Source organism: Pinus tabuliformis, chromosome 8 (assembly GCF_031772625.1).
Source record: "Pinus tabuliformis cultivar Carrire ecotype Pingquan chromosome 8, CPIR1, whole genome shotgun sequence".
NCBI lineage: Eukaryota > Viridiplantae > Streptophyta > Pinopsida > Pinales > Pinaceae > Pinus > Pinus tabuliformis.
In genome coordinates this window covers 1,246,112,827-1,246,129,137 of record NC_142294.1, presented here as the reverse complement: position 1 = coordinate 1,246,129,137, position 16,311 = coordinate 1,246,112,827, and the positions used below count along the sequence as shown (strand labels likewise).

Genomic DNA, 16,311 nt, shown 5'->3' with positions numbered 1-16,311 from the left:
AAGTTCTATGCAGAAAACTTAATATACTTTGCAGAATATTGAATGGAACTGAATATACTCTGCAGAAAGTTTAATGTACTTTGTAGAAAACTAAATGTTCTATGTTGTTACAATTACTTAGAACATAAATTTCTTCTTCAAAACTTTTCAGATCAGCAATTGTAGATAAAACTTAAACTTAAGGATCATATAAAGACAGTCAAACACAAATATAAGACACTGAAAGTTAGTCCAATGACCAAGGCAAAACCCACAAGGGGAAAACCTAATGATTCTTCAATTTCTTCAATTGTTCAGCAGAGTACAGAAAAAGAGAGAATGAGAATGTATAAAGTCACCAATGTCTGATCAACTTGCAACTGAAGTGTTCTTTCTCTTTGCTTCAAGATCTCCTTCTCTTGATCAAATCTTGTCCTTCACACTTGCTCCAACTCTTCCCTTACTCTTACTCTTCACTTGCTCTCACACTTCTTGCACACGCTCAACATTAACTCTACTTCACAATGGACATGCTACTCTCAACTCTCACTTGAACTTGCTTAAATAGATGAGAAAGGAGAGGAGTTACAAAATGAATTCATACCTTGAGCCAATAATAGGAGAATCAAATTCCATGAGGGAGGAGTTACTTGAGGAGAAGTGTAACTCATCCCAAGAAGAGAGGGAGAGGTACACTTGTCTTGAAAAGTTACAATTCAAATTAGGGAGAGAGAGAGTTACACTTAGACATGAGAGAATATTTGGTGAGAGTTACAAATTGAATTGAATGAGAGAGTTACAAGTGCATTTAACGCGGAGGAGTTATACTTTTTTCATACATTGAATTAGCGTGGGAGAGTTGCATTCTCTTAAGTGTGGAGCTACTATTTTATTCCAAGAGAGAAGTTTGATTTGTCAAGTAAGCAATTCTCAATTTAATTTACTTATTCCATCAGAGAATTCGTTTTTATTAATCCATTAAAGGTGAATGACTTTAGATTATTTTATAAATAATAGTATCATAATGATATTAATACTAGTAAGGATAAAAATATTAATCCTTGACTTGTATAATCATGATTAATTTGATTTTAAAGTGGATTCCATATGTCGGGATCATCCTTGATCATTTAGACATGACTTTCCATTTTTGGAAAGTCACTTCCAAACTGAGATGTGACTTACTATTTTTGGAAAGTCATATTAGAATTAAGAAACACCATTAAGAAAGCCATGAACCAATCCCTAAGCAAGAATAACAATAACAACAAAGATCAATCATGACGATGGATTAAAACTAAGCAACACGTGGACACCTTTATTTGAAATCCTAAAAACCAATGATTAACTCTTATCCCTTGTAATAAATTAATCCCTGGTCATTCTAGTTCCTTTAAATAATTTTCATTATTTCTTTCAATCCTCTTTCATATAAGATAAAAATTAATTTCTGAATTTAATCTAACATCCTCCTATAAAAATGCTCATCCTATTAAATGTATAATTCCATCATAACACTTCTAAATAAATTTTCCTTTGATTATAATAGTTCCTCAATTTAATCAATTGGAATTATAAGCATAAAAAAATAAAGATAAAAACAAAAAACAAAAACTAATTAATTAACCTTAATTTAATATGGAAATCAATAGATTAAATTCTAACAAGACAATCCTGACTTTTAATTAAATCTCCTATAATTTTTTATAAATGTTATATTTGTATTAATCTAATATAGTGATACTTAAAGAAAATTTTGCATTCTAAAAAAATTTAGTAATTATGATCTTACAAGTAATCCATAAATTTAAAACTAAATAATGTAATAAAGCTTTGATAATTCAAATAAGATACTAAATCATAACTAATTAACTCTAAAAATTATATTAAAACAATGAATTATTAAACTAAATACCTAATGTTTTAAAATTCCATTTTATTAATATATTACTAAACTATTTAAATTATGGCCGACTAAATCTTGTATATTAATCCTCTTCATAATCCATATATATACATGCAAGATTAGCTCCGGATATATCATTAATATCTTCTTAATCTTTTGACGTATCCCTTGAGGATGGACTCACTTGGCAGTCTGAAACATTGGGTTAATAAAACTCTATAACAGGGTATTCCTCCACCATTTAAACATATTAAAATTGTCAAAAATGAAATTTTATTATAGGTGGTTCAAACAGAACTGAAAGATATGATTTCTTCTAGGATAAATTCATCCCCGAGCTGTCAAATTTTAACATGTCTCTTAGTTAAATCAGTAAATTCGAGTTTGTGGGCCAGAAGTAGAGTTGTGCATGAGTTGATTACTAAGATCTAGCAATCTAGTGGAGTTATTGTTAGTTAAACTCAGTTATCTGAGTTATAGTCATTGGTAGAGTGAATAGGAGTTCAGTTGAGTAGTTATAACAGTTGTTAACTCACTAATCTCTCAATTAACTGATCAATTTACTAAAAATAGTCCTATTCATGCATGGAATTTGAATTGTCTAGTTGGAGTGGAGGAAAAGGCACATTGTAATCATCAATTGTATACTAGTTGAACGTACAGAGTTTTGTATTGAGCAGGTTGTCAATTCCTCTAGCAATTGCGCAAGGAAATAGGGAATTCTACTATTTTTTAGGGGCTAATTCCCTCAAGGATTGCGCAAGGAAATAGGAGGAAGGTTGAGGCCTATTTTGGCTAAGTGTTGGTCAAAGCAAGGTCAGTGAGCAAAATATCAGTATTGCAGTGCAGGTCGTGCTTCGAGATTGACGTTGTCATTATAATTGATCCATATTCTCATCTAAATTAATGCAAAGGAGCGGAGGGATTTTTCCCAGTTGGGTTCCCCTATAAAATCATTGTGTTCCCTGGGTTTTAAAGGTTGCATGTTATTGCATGTGTTTCTATTATATGTTTTTCATTCTGCAGAATTGTAGAAGAAATTTGTGTCTCTTGTTTTCAGTTCGAATTCATTAGCAGTAGCAAACTTCTTTTCATTTCTACATGGTATCAGAGCTATAGAAGACTACATAGAAACCTTGTTCCAGATCTTCTCAAGAAGAAATTTCGATTTGCAAAGTTTTTGGTGCAAATTCTCTTCCGTGTAGAAAAAATGTCTTTCAATGGGTTGAAGCTTGATTATGCATTAGAGGGCACCTCGAATTTTTGTGCTTGGAAAGATAGGATGGAAGTTGTCCCAAATGACAATGGAGTATGGGAATATACACAAAACTGATATTCCAAAACCAGCAGCATCAGATGCACAAGCACTTGCTTAGTGGAAGAAAGACACAACAAAAGCTAGGAGGATTATTCTGGAGGGTGTCAGAGATCATGTGGTTTCGAACTTGCATGGAAAGGAGACTCCTTTTGCAATGTGGAAAACTCTCACAAATCTATTCCAGAGCAGCAGTGATGCCAGGAAATTGGCATTGAGAGATAAACTCAGGAGCATTCGAATGCAGAAAAATGAAACCATTCCTCAATACCTATCCAGATTCACTCAGGTTCGAGATGAACTTGGAGTAGGAGAAAATGTGCCATCATCTGAACTTGTGAGCTTAGCACTCCTTGGCCTTTTGAAATCCTGGCACAACTATCAAGATTCAGTTAATGGAAGAGACAAGCTACCAGATTGGGAGAGACTTTGGTCTGATTTGGTGCAGGAGGAGATCAAAAGAAACACTAGAGATGGTGTCACATCCAGAGCTAAGGAGGAAGAAAACTTTGCCTTAGCAAGCAAAGGAAAGAAAGCCAAGGGCAAGAAGGCCCAAGGCAAGGCAGAATCCAGCCAGAACCAAGGCAAGAAGGCCCAAGGCAAGGCAGAATCCAGCTAGAACCCAGGCAAGAAGGCCCAAGGCAAGGTAGAATCCAGCCAAAACCAAGGCAAGAAGGCCCAAGGCAAAGCACAATCCAGCCAGAACCAGGGCAAGAAGAAGGACCTCAGGAAAATCAAATCTTTTCGCTACCACGAATACGAACATTATGCAACCAAGTGTCCGCACAAGAAATCTGGGAAGAAGCCTGTAGGAGCAGCAGGAGGTGATGCTCTCACATCACAATTCAAATTGGATTTCACCCTCATTGCATGCATGGCAAGTACTATACGAGGCAATGTATGGTACTTGGACTCTGGAGCCTCATTTCATATGACAAGAAGCAAGGAGTTCTTCAGCAACCTAGAGGAGGACCTACAATTACACATAGAACTTGGAGATGATGGGAGGTATAGTACCAAAGGGATTGGTACTGTCACCTTTAAGAGGGAGTTAGGCTCCCATCTTCACCTGAAAAATGTAATGTATGTGCCTAGGCTGAAGAAAAATTTAATTTTTGTAGTTGTATTAGAGGACAGAGGATATGATGTGGTGTTCAGTAAAGGGAAAGCTTTTCTGAAGCATGTTGCTACTGGACAAGTAAAACAAATTGGTGTTAGAGTGAAAAATCTCTACAAGCTAGAGGTGGATGCATGCGCTACATTGAGCAGCAAAGCAAAACATGTTCAAAGTCAAGATGTTGGAGAACTATGGCATAGGCACATGGGTCACCTACACCATGGAGCTTTGAAAATCATGCAGCAGATCACCACGGGACTTCCAAAATGCACCCTTGACCAACATGATATTTGCAAGGGATGCACCCTTGGAAAATATGTGAAATCCTCCTTCCGAGCTAAGATAGTAGAGCTGGAGCCATCTTGGAGCGAGTCCACTCAAATGTGTGTGGACCATTTTCTACAGTCTCAGTTGCAAAGCACAAGTATTATGTAATTTTCATAGATGACTTTTCCCGCAAGTGTTGGATCTATTTTATGAAGAAGAAAGATGAAGTGTTTGCAAAATTTGTTGAATTCAAAGCATTAGTTGAAAATGAGACTGGTCAGAAAATTAAATCCTTGAGAAGTGATAATGGAGGAGAATTTGTGTCTAATGCCTTCAAAAATTTTGTGCCAAGGAAGGTATTAGAAGAGAACTAATTGCACCCCACAACCCATAGCAAAATGGGGTGGCAAAGAGGAAAAATAGAAGCATTGTAGGAGTTGCAAGAGCAATGTTGCATGATCAAGGATTGCCATTATCCTTGTGGGCAGAAGCTTGTAATACAACAGTTTATTTGCAGAACCGGAGCCCTCACAAAATACTTGGCATGATCACACCCGAAGAGGCTTTCTCTGGGAGGAAGCCAGATGTCTCCCATTTTCGAATTTTTGGAGCTACAGTCTATTGTCATGTCTCCAAGGATAGTAGGAAAAAGTTGGAGCCTACAACTGAGATGGGGATCTTTGTAGGATACACAAAGACACCTCATAACTATCGGTGTATTTTCCCTCACTCAAGATGACAATGATGAGGAGAGATGTCAGATTTGATGAGGAGAAGGCTATGAGAAGCTCTCTAGAGTGAGAGTTGAGTATTCCACCAGAGGAGGAGCTTCTAGCTCCAAAGGAGGAGCCTTAGTCAGAGCCTCAGGATGTTGTGGAGCAGCCACATGTGGAGGAGTAGAGAGCAGGTCAAGTGGAGGCACCCACTCAACCAAAATCTTCCAGAGAGGGGAGGAAGAGAACCAGAGAGGTTGACAGGTTGGTGCAGGATGCACAGGAGCATGTGGGAGCTCCTACATCCTTGCGTAGGCAAAGGAGATCACCAGACAGATATACTGGTTATATGGAACTCATGACAAAACTCATTGATTTTGAGCCTTCTTCATTTGAGGAGGCAGTTTCCCAACCAGTGTGGGTAGATGCCATGGTGGAGTATGACTCCATCATGAAGAACAATGTATGGGAGGTGGTGCCAAGACCAGAGAACAAGTCAGTGGTTGGTTCCAGATGGATATACAAAGTGAAACATGCAATTGATGGCAGTATCAAGAAGTACAAGGCCAGATTTGTGGCCAAAGGCTTCTCACAGGTAGAGGGAGTTGATTATGAGGAGACATTTTCCCTTGTGGCAAGATACTCCTCCATCAAAACCATTCTAGCATTAGTTGCGCAGATGGGGTGGAAGATCCACCAAATGGATGTGAAGATTGCCTTCCTCAATGGAGTGGTTGAGGAAGAGATTTACATAGAGCAGCCTGAGGGGTTTGAGACATTTGACAGGGAGACACATGTGTGTAGACTCAAGAGAGCCCTTTATGGTCTCAAGCAGGCACCCCATGCTTGGTACACTCGGATAGATACATATCTCAATGGATTGGGCTTCACTAAGAGTGAAGCAGATGCCAATCTCTACTACATTGTGGTAGATGGAAAATTGCTTATCTTAGTCTTGTATGTAGATGACTTGATACTGACAAGGGATGAGAAGTTGATCCAGTCTTGCAAGGAGGACCTTGCAAGAGAGTTTGAGATGAAGGACATGGGCTTGATGCACTACTTCCTTGGTTTGGAGGTGTGGCAGGGAGATGGAGAGTTGTTTGTGAGTTCGAAGAAGTATACCTCTAAAATACTTCAAAGATTCCATGCGTAGGACTGCAAGCCTATGGACACTCCTCGAGCAACCAACTAGAGAAAAGAGGATGCTTCTACAGGAGAGGCAGTAGATGCCACCATCTACAGACAATTGGTGGGGTCCTTGATGTATCTGGTGAACACAAGGCTCGACATATGTTTTGTAGTTAATCAACTGAGTCAATTTATGGTGAAGCCTACCAAGCTTCACTAGAAAGCAGCAAAACATGTGCTTAGATACCTCAAAGGCACAACAGATTTTGGTTTATGGTACAGGAGGACTGATGGTGTGAAGCTCCAAGGCTTCACAGATGCAGATTGGGTAGGGAGTCTATCGGACAGGAAGAGAACTTCAGGAGCTATCTTCAGTGTTGGGTCAGCAGTTATTTCCTGGTATAGCAATAAATAGAGATCTGTAGCACTTAGTGTAGCAGAGGCTAAGTATATGGCTACTAGTCAAGCGCAATGCAAGGTCATTTCGATAAGGAAAATTCTTGTTGGTCTCTTCAATCAGTAGATGGATCCTACTGTGATTTATTGTGATAATCAAAGTTGTATCAAACTCTCTAAAAATCTAGTATTTCATGACAGGTCCAAGCACATTGATATCAAGTACCATCACTTAAGAGATTGTGTGCAGAGGAGAATCATGATGTTGCAATACATTCCCATAGAGGAGCAGGATGCAAATATTTTGACAAAGGCATTGTCAAGAGGCAAATTCGAGTTCCACAGGAGCAGGATAGGGGTTGTGCATAACCCTTTTCTTGCTAAGAGGGAGTGTTAAATTGTAGCAAGAAAAGGCTTCATTTGACTTGTGCCTTAGTCAAATGGAGAAATTCGATTTTCCACATTAGCAGGATGACTTGGATTGCAGTTAGTTGGAGTGACATGGCTTTGTCTCCTAGTTAAATCAGTAAATTTGAGTTTGTGGGCTAGAAGTAGAGTTGTGCATGAGTTGATTGCTAAGATCTAGCAATCTAGTGGAGTTATTGTTAGTTAAAGTCAATTTTCTGAGCTAGAAGGAGTTCAGTTGAGTAGTTATAACAGTTGTTGGTTCACTAATCTTTTAGTTAACTGATCAATTTACTAAAAATATTCCTAGTCATGCATAAGATTCCAATTGCCTAGTTGAAGCGGAGGAAAAGGCACATTGTAATCATCAATTGTATACTAGTTGAGTGTACAGAGTTTTGTATTGAGCAGGTGGTCAATTCCTCTAGCAATTGCGCAAGGAAATAGGAAGAAGGTTGAGGCCTATTTTGGCTAAGTGTTGGTCAGAGCATGTCAGTGAGCAAGAGATCAATATTGCAATGCAAGTGGTGCTTCAGGATTGAAGTTGTCATTGTAATTGATCCATATTCTCATCTGAATTAATGCAAAGCAGAGAAGGGGTTTTTTTCCAATTGGGTTCCCCCATAAAATCATTGTGTTCCCGGTGTTTTGATGGTTGCATGTTATTGCATGTGTTTCTATTGTGTGTTTTCCATTCCACAAAATTGTAGAAGAAATTTGTGTCTCTTGTTTTCAGTTCGAATTCATTAGCAGTAGCAAATTTCTTGCCATTTCTACAAACATGAATACACAGTGAATCTAAAAACAATTAATATTAATTTATCAAACTATGAATGCTTAAAACATCAAATTATGTCAGTTTCCTCATCTTCATAAGTCGAAGACCAAGGAAGATTTTATCTTCAAATGTCCCCTATACTACAAGATCAAAAAACAATTGCAATGCCTTTTTCAAGGAGCAGGTAGTTACATAGACACATTCTTTCGATACACAAATTGACATTGACTCATCATCCTCATAAGAGAGTCTATTGAGCACAAATCTAAAACTCTCCATTTATCTTCTAGATTGGAACCTATCAGACAAATCACCTTTCATTTCCAAGTTGTCCCAATGGATGGAGACAACAAGAGGCAGGGGGATCCAAATACGAATCCATTGGGATCCCATTCTATGAGACCTCAACTCTCTAGCCCCAAATCAACCTCCTTGAGGAGTTGCCATTTTAGACCATAAAAACCTCATGTGGTGCAATACCCTCCCTCCAAACATTCTAGCAAACAATCTAGACCAAATCTATATTGCCTTGCCATTAGATGGCCTCAATCAAGAGCAACCAATCATCTATTCATAACTTCTTCTCCTTAGCATCAAATGTTGGGAGCAAGGCTCCCTCACTCCTAGGACCCCCACAACATCATACCATCAAGCCCCATAAGCCCTAAACATACATTGGTGGACATCATTTGCAAGTGCACTAGTGATTTCTCTATTATCAATAATTCCAAAAAAGAGATTATCCTTCAGCCCTTCCCATCATATTTGGCCACCAGCTCTAGAACACCTTGACACCTCCTTCTAATCTATTTTAGCTTCACTCGCTCTAGGGGTGGTGGTTCTTAGCCTACATCTTGTCTCTTATATAGATTTTATCCTACCTTATTGGGCTGCATTGCATGGAGGACAGCATTTGCATGTGCACTGGTGATTTCACCATTATCAATGATTCCAACAAGAAGACTCTCCCTTGGCCCTCCCCATCATCTTTGGCCACCAGCTCTAGAACACCTTGACATCTTCTTCTAATCTATTTTGGCTTCACTGACTCTACGGATGGTGGTCCTTAACCTGCATCATGTCTCTTGTATATGTTACCCTACCTTATTAGGCTGTGTTGTATCTTAATCTGGATGCTTTTTACTATTTAGAGAGCCCAGACATGTTTCTTACTTCTATAGGAGATGCTTTCACACTCTAACATTGGACCTTTTGACTGATGTACTCTTGTAGTCCCATTGACCTACTTTCGTAGTTATTTGATGGACATAAATATTCTTTTCTTATCTTATCTCATCTCGGAGAGGGGATTGATCTATAAATCTAAAAACTTTTGGCCCTCCAAGGATTTTTTCTTAAAATGACTAAAACATTCTTGGGATTCTCTAATTCCAAGACTGCTTTCTACAACTCTTGTGCAAAGGGCTTCTTCTCACTTTATAGATTGAAGCAGATAGAGCGACAGTTCTTCAAGGAGAGTCATAGTTTTGGGACATCCATTGCTTTGCATGAAATTGTTGCACCCAAACTTTAATCCACCAACAGAAAACTTTGAATCCCTCCCAATCTGGGTGACGCTTTCTAGGTGTTAAAAAGCATTGAAAATATTCTAGGCTGTTTCTTGTCCATCGGTCCTTTTCCAAGAAATGCAATTATTTTCTGTGCCATAATTTGCATGGAGATGGATGGCCTTCTGGCTGAAATGGCATTACCCTTTGACAAATTGAGTTGGATGGGAACACTTGACTATGGAAACTTATGTTTTTGTTGTAAAATCTGTTAGGATCTGGGTCATGCTCCTTCCTCCTGCCCTACAGTTCAAAGAGGAGGATTACAAAAGATGAAAAGGATGAGGAACAAATCTGCAAGCTGAAAATTGCATTCTGTTGCCTTCAGCAATGAGACATATGTGGCTGCAGGTAGAGAAGGAGACTATACACAAGACAAGAAACAGATAGAATAAACAGCTTGTCCTGCAGGTATGATGAATCAATCCAAAAAAGAACCATCAATAGCATGAAACCAAAAATGATGAACAGAAGTATCTGTAGAAGACTCCATGAAGATGATACATAATAAATAATAATTTGTAAAAGAATCCAAAGCTGGTGAAGAAAAGAAAATGGGCAGAGGAAAAGAAGAAAAGATAAAATAGCGGATTCAATCAGTGTTACAAGGAGATATTCAATAGAAATTAAGCATTTTTCAAGAAAAAGCACTTTTCTAGACTGTAGTGTAAGGACAGAAACCTATAACCCAAGGGTATGGTTGGGGTGTTACAAGGAGATATTCAATAGAAATTAAGCATTTCTCAAACAAAAGCACTTTTCTAGACTGTGGTGTAAGGACAGCAACCTATAACCCAAGGGTATGGTTGGGGCCTTGTATTTTTATGATATTAATAAAATTTCCCTTCGTTTATGTTACTAAAAAACTGATTCCTTATCCAATATATAAGGAACAGAATCACCAGACTAAAAGCAATCCTGACCAAGAATAGCATTAGTTATTAAATTCCTTACACTAGTTGACATAAGCAACAGATACTACCTACCAGCTCAAACATGTTTAATTCAATGTCAAAATAATCGTCTTACCAAGGCAGGAGTCTCGGTTAGTTTTGTGTTGGTTTCAACTACTTCTCCAGAAACAGGAGACATAATATCACTAGTTGCTTTTACACTCTCTACTGCGCCGAAACTGCTACCTTTCGAAACCGATACTCCAACTTCTGGCAGGTCGACAAACACGACGTCTCCCAAGTGGTCCTGCAAGAATAATAAACGAAGAGATTAACACAGAAGCCTTAACCAGTTTATCTCAATGTCTCACAGACACTATTGGTGAATAGGCAGGTTGTATATCGAAGATGTAGACTGGCATTCTAGCCCTTCAAAAGGAAATGGCATCCTAACATAGAAAATTAAGCTGACAATATTGTCCAATCTCTCAGGCATGTGGCACCAATGCCATTTCAAAAATGTTTTCCTCACTCTGTTTTCAGAACTACCTTTAAAACCCACCCAAGTAACCCAAATACCAATACACTCACTATATCCCCAACAATAGTGCAACTTTTGCCAGCTTGGTGTACGCATTACCGTTAACACATTGGAAGCACAGGATGCAAACTAAACAAACAAATATCTAAAAGATGAAAATGGAATGCAAGCATTGAAATTCCTCAAATAGCACTACTTTGAAGTTAATTATAATAGAAGGCTGGGACAAAGCCTTACGAACCTGAGCATGGGCGGTTATGCCCACAGTGCCAAGTTTTCCATCAGATTTCACCCACTCATGGGAATCTGCATACTTCAACCCCTCGATAACTGCAAACATAGATCTTGTCAAACAATCCCTTTTTATAACATATCAACACTCGAACTTCAAATGGTTCATCCCTATATTTCAGACAAGAAGACCAACAACGGCAAAAACAAACCGAATGAATCCCAAAAACAGTTCGTGCTGATACTGCAACCTACATTCTTAATTGATTTAACTATAAATCCACATGCAATCATCTGAAAAGAAATTCACCCATTACACCATATATTTGAATGCAATGAATATAACACGAGCAATGAGGAAAGAGAGCATGTATATAATTGACCATCAGAAAATCCTCGAGAAAAAGGAACGGCAGGGAATCCAAGTGAACGAAGAGGCCGTCTGCATCCAATCCCAAGAGATGTTGCAGCTTGAGATGCCCACACTCTCAACGCCATTGATGGATCCCAAGCTACAAAGATAAGCCTGTAAGCTGGTGACAGACCACTCACATTAGCTGTGAACGTGGATGAATAAGTTCTCACGACAAAGATTATATCTTATTTTCCGGGGCTGGGCCATGAGATTATCTGTTGTTAAAACTCCAGAATAAACTGGTCCACAATCTTGTCATCCACAATCGCACGCGCATCGTAACCACCACGGAGTGATTTCCTTTTATGATAACCTACACAATTTTCAAATCTTTTAAGGTTTGAACTTAATGATGGTCTGTTCAAAGTAGTATAATGCATGAACAAAATTGTTCGTAAGTCTTACATAGAAAAGGAAGTTAAATATAAAATTATGTTCTAAACATTAAATAAAAGTGTTGATAGTGTTGGCAGGAAGTTTTTTTGGAGCAGTTTAATTAGTGATGGTTGTGATATGAAGTCTTTAAAAATATGTGGTTTATTGTTGAAATTTTTTCTAAAAATGTTGTGAGTCATCTGTGAGGTTGTATATGGGTTTACTTAGAGGTTTAGCGGTAGTGGTCGATTTGTTGTATATGGGTTTACTTAGAGGTTTAGTGGTAGTGGTGGAAATTGATTGGGGTTGCATATGAGTATGAGCCCGATCGAATTGCAAATTCCTTGCATATGAGTATGAGCTCGATCCAATTGTAAATTCCTTTATTAAAAAAAAAACAGTGTTAATAAAAAAAATTAGTATAAGCTTTAACCTTAAGATGGTATTATACATACTAATTATGACTTAGAATTTGGATAAGCGATTATATATACTAAACATGACTTAAATTTGAAATCACTTGTTATTAAGTGAAAGGAGAGGAGAACCTAGGTTGGTACTATATGTGTTGATCGTGAGTTAAGCTATGGATCATTTTTCATTGAGTAGGTGGGATATTGATTTGATTTCTTCACTATGTCATTCCAATGTATCAACTACCATATAGTGGAGATAGATATTTTAATTAACATGAGATTATAAGTACAAATTGGGCATATTAGTTAATAATAATTATTTATATTAAAGACTTTTTAAATAAGGTATATGTAAATGAATGGTCTTTTTAGATTAAACATTTTATCATTCGCTTGCTACATGCTCTATCCAAACATGTCCTAAAAATATCTTCAATACTTTTACAAGATTGATTATTAACAACTAATCTACTTGTTTTCCTTGAGAGGGCAGTTCAAAGGTATTCAGATGCAAGTTGTGATTTTGTATATCTTGTTTCCCCTTTTGTTGTGTTCACACAAGCACTTTGTGACCTGCTACATGGTTATGCTTCTACTGCTTCTTGGCATCTATCTTGTTTATCCCCTTACTTGTAGTAATGAGCCACAATTTTAGACAGTGTTATAATCTCTCCTCAATCCCTTACTCCTCATATTTTTGGGTTATTATTGGTATTGACAAGCTCCTTGCCATGATAGAGGAGAAGGTCTATCTCTTATGGATCCATTTTGAACTTAATGGTGTCACTGCGAATTGCCTCATAACAAGGTTGAAAAATAAACTTCAACTATTCTACATTTACAAGAAGACAATGAATACAATTTGCAGATGTATAAGTTTCTACTTCATTAGGCAAATACATAAGTTATATGTCCATGTACCTCTATTATTCCAAAGTAGGTATAATGAGGATTCGTCATTACAACTCCACAAATGAATTTAACCAATTGTTGTGAATAATAGGGTGGATATAGTTGATCTCTATATTTCATGTTGTTGGTAGTTACACTGACTTTATAAATTCAAGCTCATTAAGATTTATGTAATAATAAACTATCGCAACAAGGGAATTAAAGATGCTAGAAAAGGAAGTTATATCTTGTTCAAGATTGATTATTTAACTATTACCAAGCAAACTTGTCTTCTCGCATAATTTGTTGTGCAACTCCAATCTTTTGGGAACACACTTACCATGCATTATGCGATCTAATAAATGCACCCAACCTAATAATATTTCAACTATGTTACTAATTTATTTTAAGAATACACAACCTTCCTTAATAGAGTATACAATCTTTGTCTTCTAAAAAACATTGATTTCACAAATGCACACTAATTCAATGTGAACAATGCCCATGAAGTGCTACAAAATCATTATAACTTTTTTTTTTTCCACTGGAAAAATCAGTAACTTTCATTTATATTTGAAAATTACATAAGTAGATGCCGAGGCATTGCTGTATTGTTCATACAAAAATCCCTTTTTCAAGGTATAGTTCTGTAGGAGTATGCAAAATAAAAAAGTTTTGAGTTCTTCGTCAGGCTGTACAAACTGTCCAATGTCCATTAGAGGACTCTGTTATATAACATAGTATCCGTGTTCTAGATGTTTCTATTATCAAAAATAAAAAACAAAAATGCCCTTGTCAATCATCAATTGGGACGATTGTCCCTTTGTTCCCTTTGTTCTATGAATGGCCTGTGGTAATATTGGTACTCCTCTGCTCCATTCTGTTCTGTTATAATCCCCTCGCCTCTGGGAAGTAGCGTGGCCTCTTTGGATAATTTGTCAGCATCGCTGTTATGTTCTCTGTAAATATGAAAACATGTGCAGATATTAAAAGCAGCTTTGAGGATGAGAGTATCGTGTAATAAATTGCTGAGAGTTTGTGAATGACATGTAGTAATGTTGTTAATCCAGTTAACAACCACCAATGAGTCCCCATATATATTGATGCTTGTATGATGATGCGATAATGCAAAATGCAATAGATTGTGGACAGCAGATAGCTCAGCAAAGTTATTCGATCCGATTCCAAAACCAATTTTGGCAAGGTAACGGTGATGTTCAGTTAAGTGCAGAATGAAACCCCCGCCACATCCTTCCTGGTTTGCTGCTCCGTCAAAAAAAGCCCACGGGACAGATCTGTCAATATCTGGCAAAGGTTGAATGGTTCGCGGTCTCGGGGGAGGGGGATCAGGTAATTCGTGATATGCTGCAATGATGGAGGCCTCAACCCGAGCCCAAATTATCGCTCTGTCATCGAATATAGCCCGATTCCTCGCGAGCCATATGTGCCAGGTAGCTACAGGGGGTATATTTTGTAGTTTTGTGCCCGGATGACGGTGTGTCCAGATATCCCATGCACTCACAATGTCATGCCCAATCCAGTCGACAGCGATACCCAGCAGATTGCAGATGTTATTCCATAGATTGATGATGACAGGGCAAATGAGAAATAGATGATCCAGTGTCTCTGTTGAATTTTTACAGAATACGCACCAAGAGGGACCAAATATGGCTCTGCGAGTGAGATATTCCCCAGTGGGAACAGTGCCTTTGAGAGCGCACCAAAAGAAAAGTTTAGACCGGGGAGAGGCCTTTAGTTTCCATATGGCTTGCCACCATGACTGCAACTGGTCTGGCATTCTGTGCGATATAAGAACAGTATATCCAAGTTTAGGAGCGTATACACCATGATCAGCAGCGCACCATATGAGCTCATCCGGGCCTTGCTTGATACGGATATGTGAATCAGTTAATGCCTCAGTGTAACGATCCCACTCCTGATGCCAATGTAATGGAAGGTTCAATTGCTGGGCGGATTTCCAAGCCTGTGAAAATATATCAGTGCGCTGCTGGTCTGCAATATGAGCAAAATGACGGATATCCCGAGTCTGAAGGTGAAGGATAAGATCTATAGTAAGGATGTGTCGCCCCCCACAGTTAATCCAGGGGTCTATGCCAATGCGACCTGTCAAGCCATCATTTATGCGCCAAGCAAGATTGTTCCGTATGAGTGGCAGAGATTGAATCAGAGCCTTCCAAACCGATGAGCATCCCGAAGTTGACCAAGTTGGTAGACGGGCCCAATCCAATAAATTTAGGGGCCAGATGTATTTATGATAAACTACCTGTGACCAGAGATTTTGTCCTGTAAGCAGAATCCACCCCATCTTGGTGGCAAGTGCCTTTGCAAATTCAGGTAGTTCCTTTAGACCCCAGCCACCCCATTTTTTTGGCAGAGAGATTTTCTTCCATCCAACCCAAGCAAAAAAAATTTTATCCTGTCTCCCATTCCAGAGGTATCTATTGCAGAGCTGTTGTAGACGTCCCAGGATGTTCCTAGGAATCCAGGCTAATGCCATCCAGAATACAGGGGTAGCTTCTAATACATACTTTATGAGCACAAGTCTCCCAGCCCTGGAGAGATATCTGAAGCTCCAACTAGTAAGTCTTTTCTCCAATTTGGCAACCAACCAGACCCAGTCAGCAATCCTTTGACAAGTCGGTTTAAGGTTGAATCCCAGATATTTGAGACCTCGATCCAGGGGGTGAATCGAGTATGGGAAAGCAAGTAGGCCGATCTGGGTCTCCTGAGCGGATGTGCGAGCACATGTAATGGTAGATTTCAGCTGATTAGGTACCATTCCCATGGCAGAGGAAAACAGTTGCAGGATCTTTAAGAAAGATCGAGAGTCACGCACACTGCCATTTAGAAGAATAAGAACATCATCTACAAAAAGTAGATGAGAGAGAAAACAGTGATCCGAGATGCGGAGTCCCCTAATGTCTCCAGAACGCATAGCAGATTCCAAGAGACG

The 16,311-nt window shown here is 38.4% G+C and overlaps 1 protein-coding gene across 1 annotated transcript in view; it reads right to left on the bottom strand.

The window, feature by feature from the left end:
* The window catches only part of LOC149239897 (glycine cleavage system H protein, mitochondrial-like), a 65,887-nt gene extending 54,017 nt beyond the window's left edge, over nt 1-11,870 (bottom strand). Inside the window, exons 1-3 of the mRNA XM_089373580.1 lie at nt 11,624-11,870; nt 11,251-11,339; nt 10,605-10,775 (exon numbers count right to left, since the gene is read on the bottom strand). Coding sequence (XP_089229706.1) covers nt 10,605-10,775; nt 11,251-11,339; nt 11,624-11,738 — 375 coding nt within the window. The 5' untranslated portion in view covers nt 11,739-11,870. The remainder of the gene's footprint in view (nt 1-10,604; nt 10,776-11,250; nt 11,340-11,623) is intronic.
* Nucleotides 11,871-16,311: the final 4,441 nt, after the last annotated feature.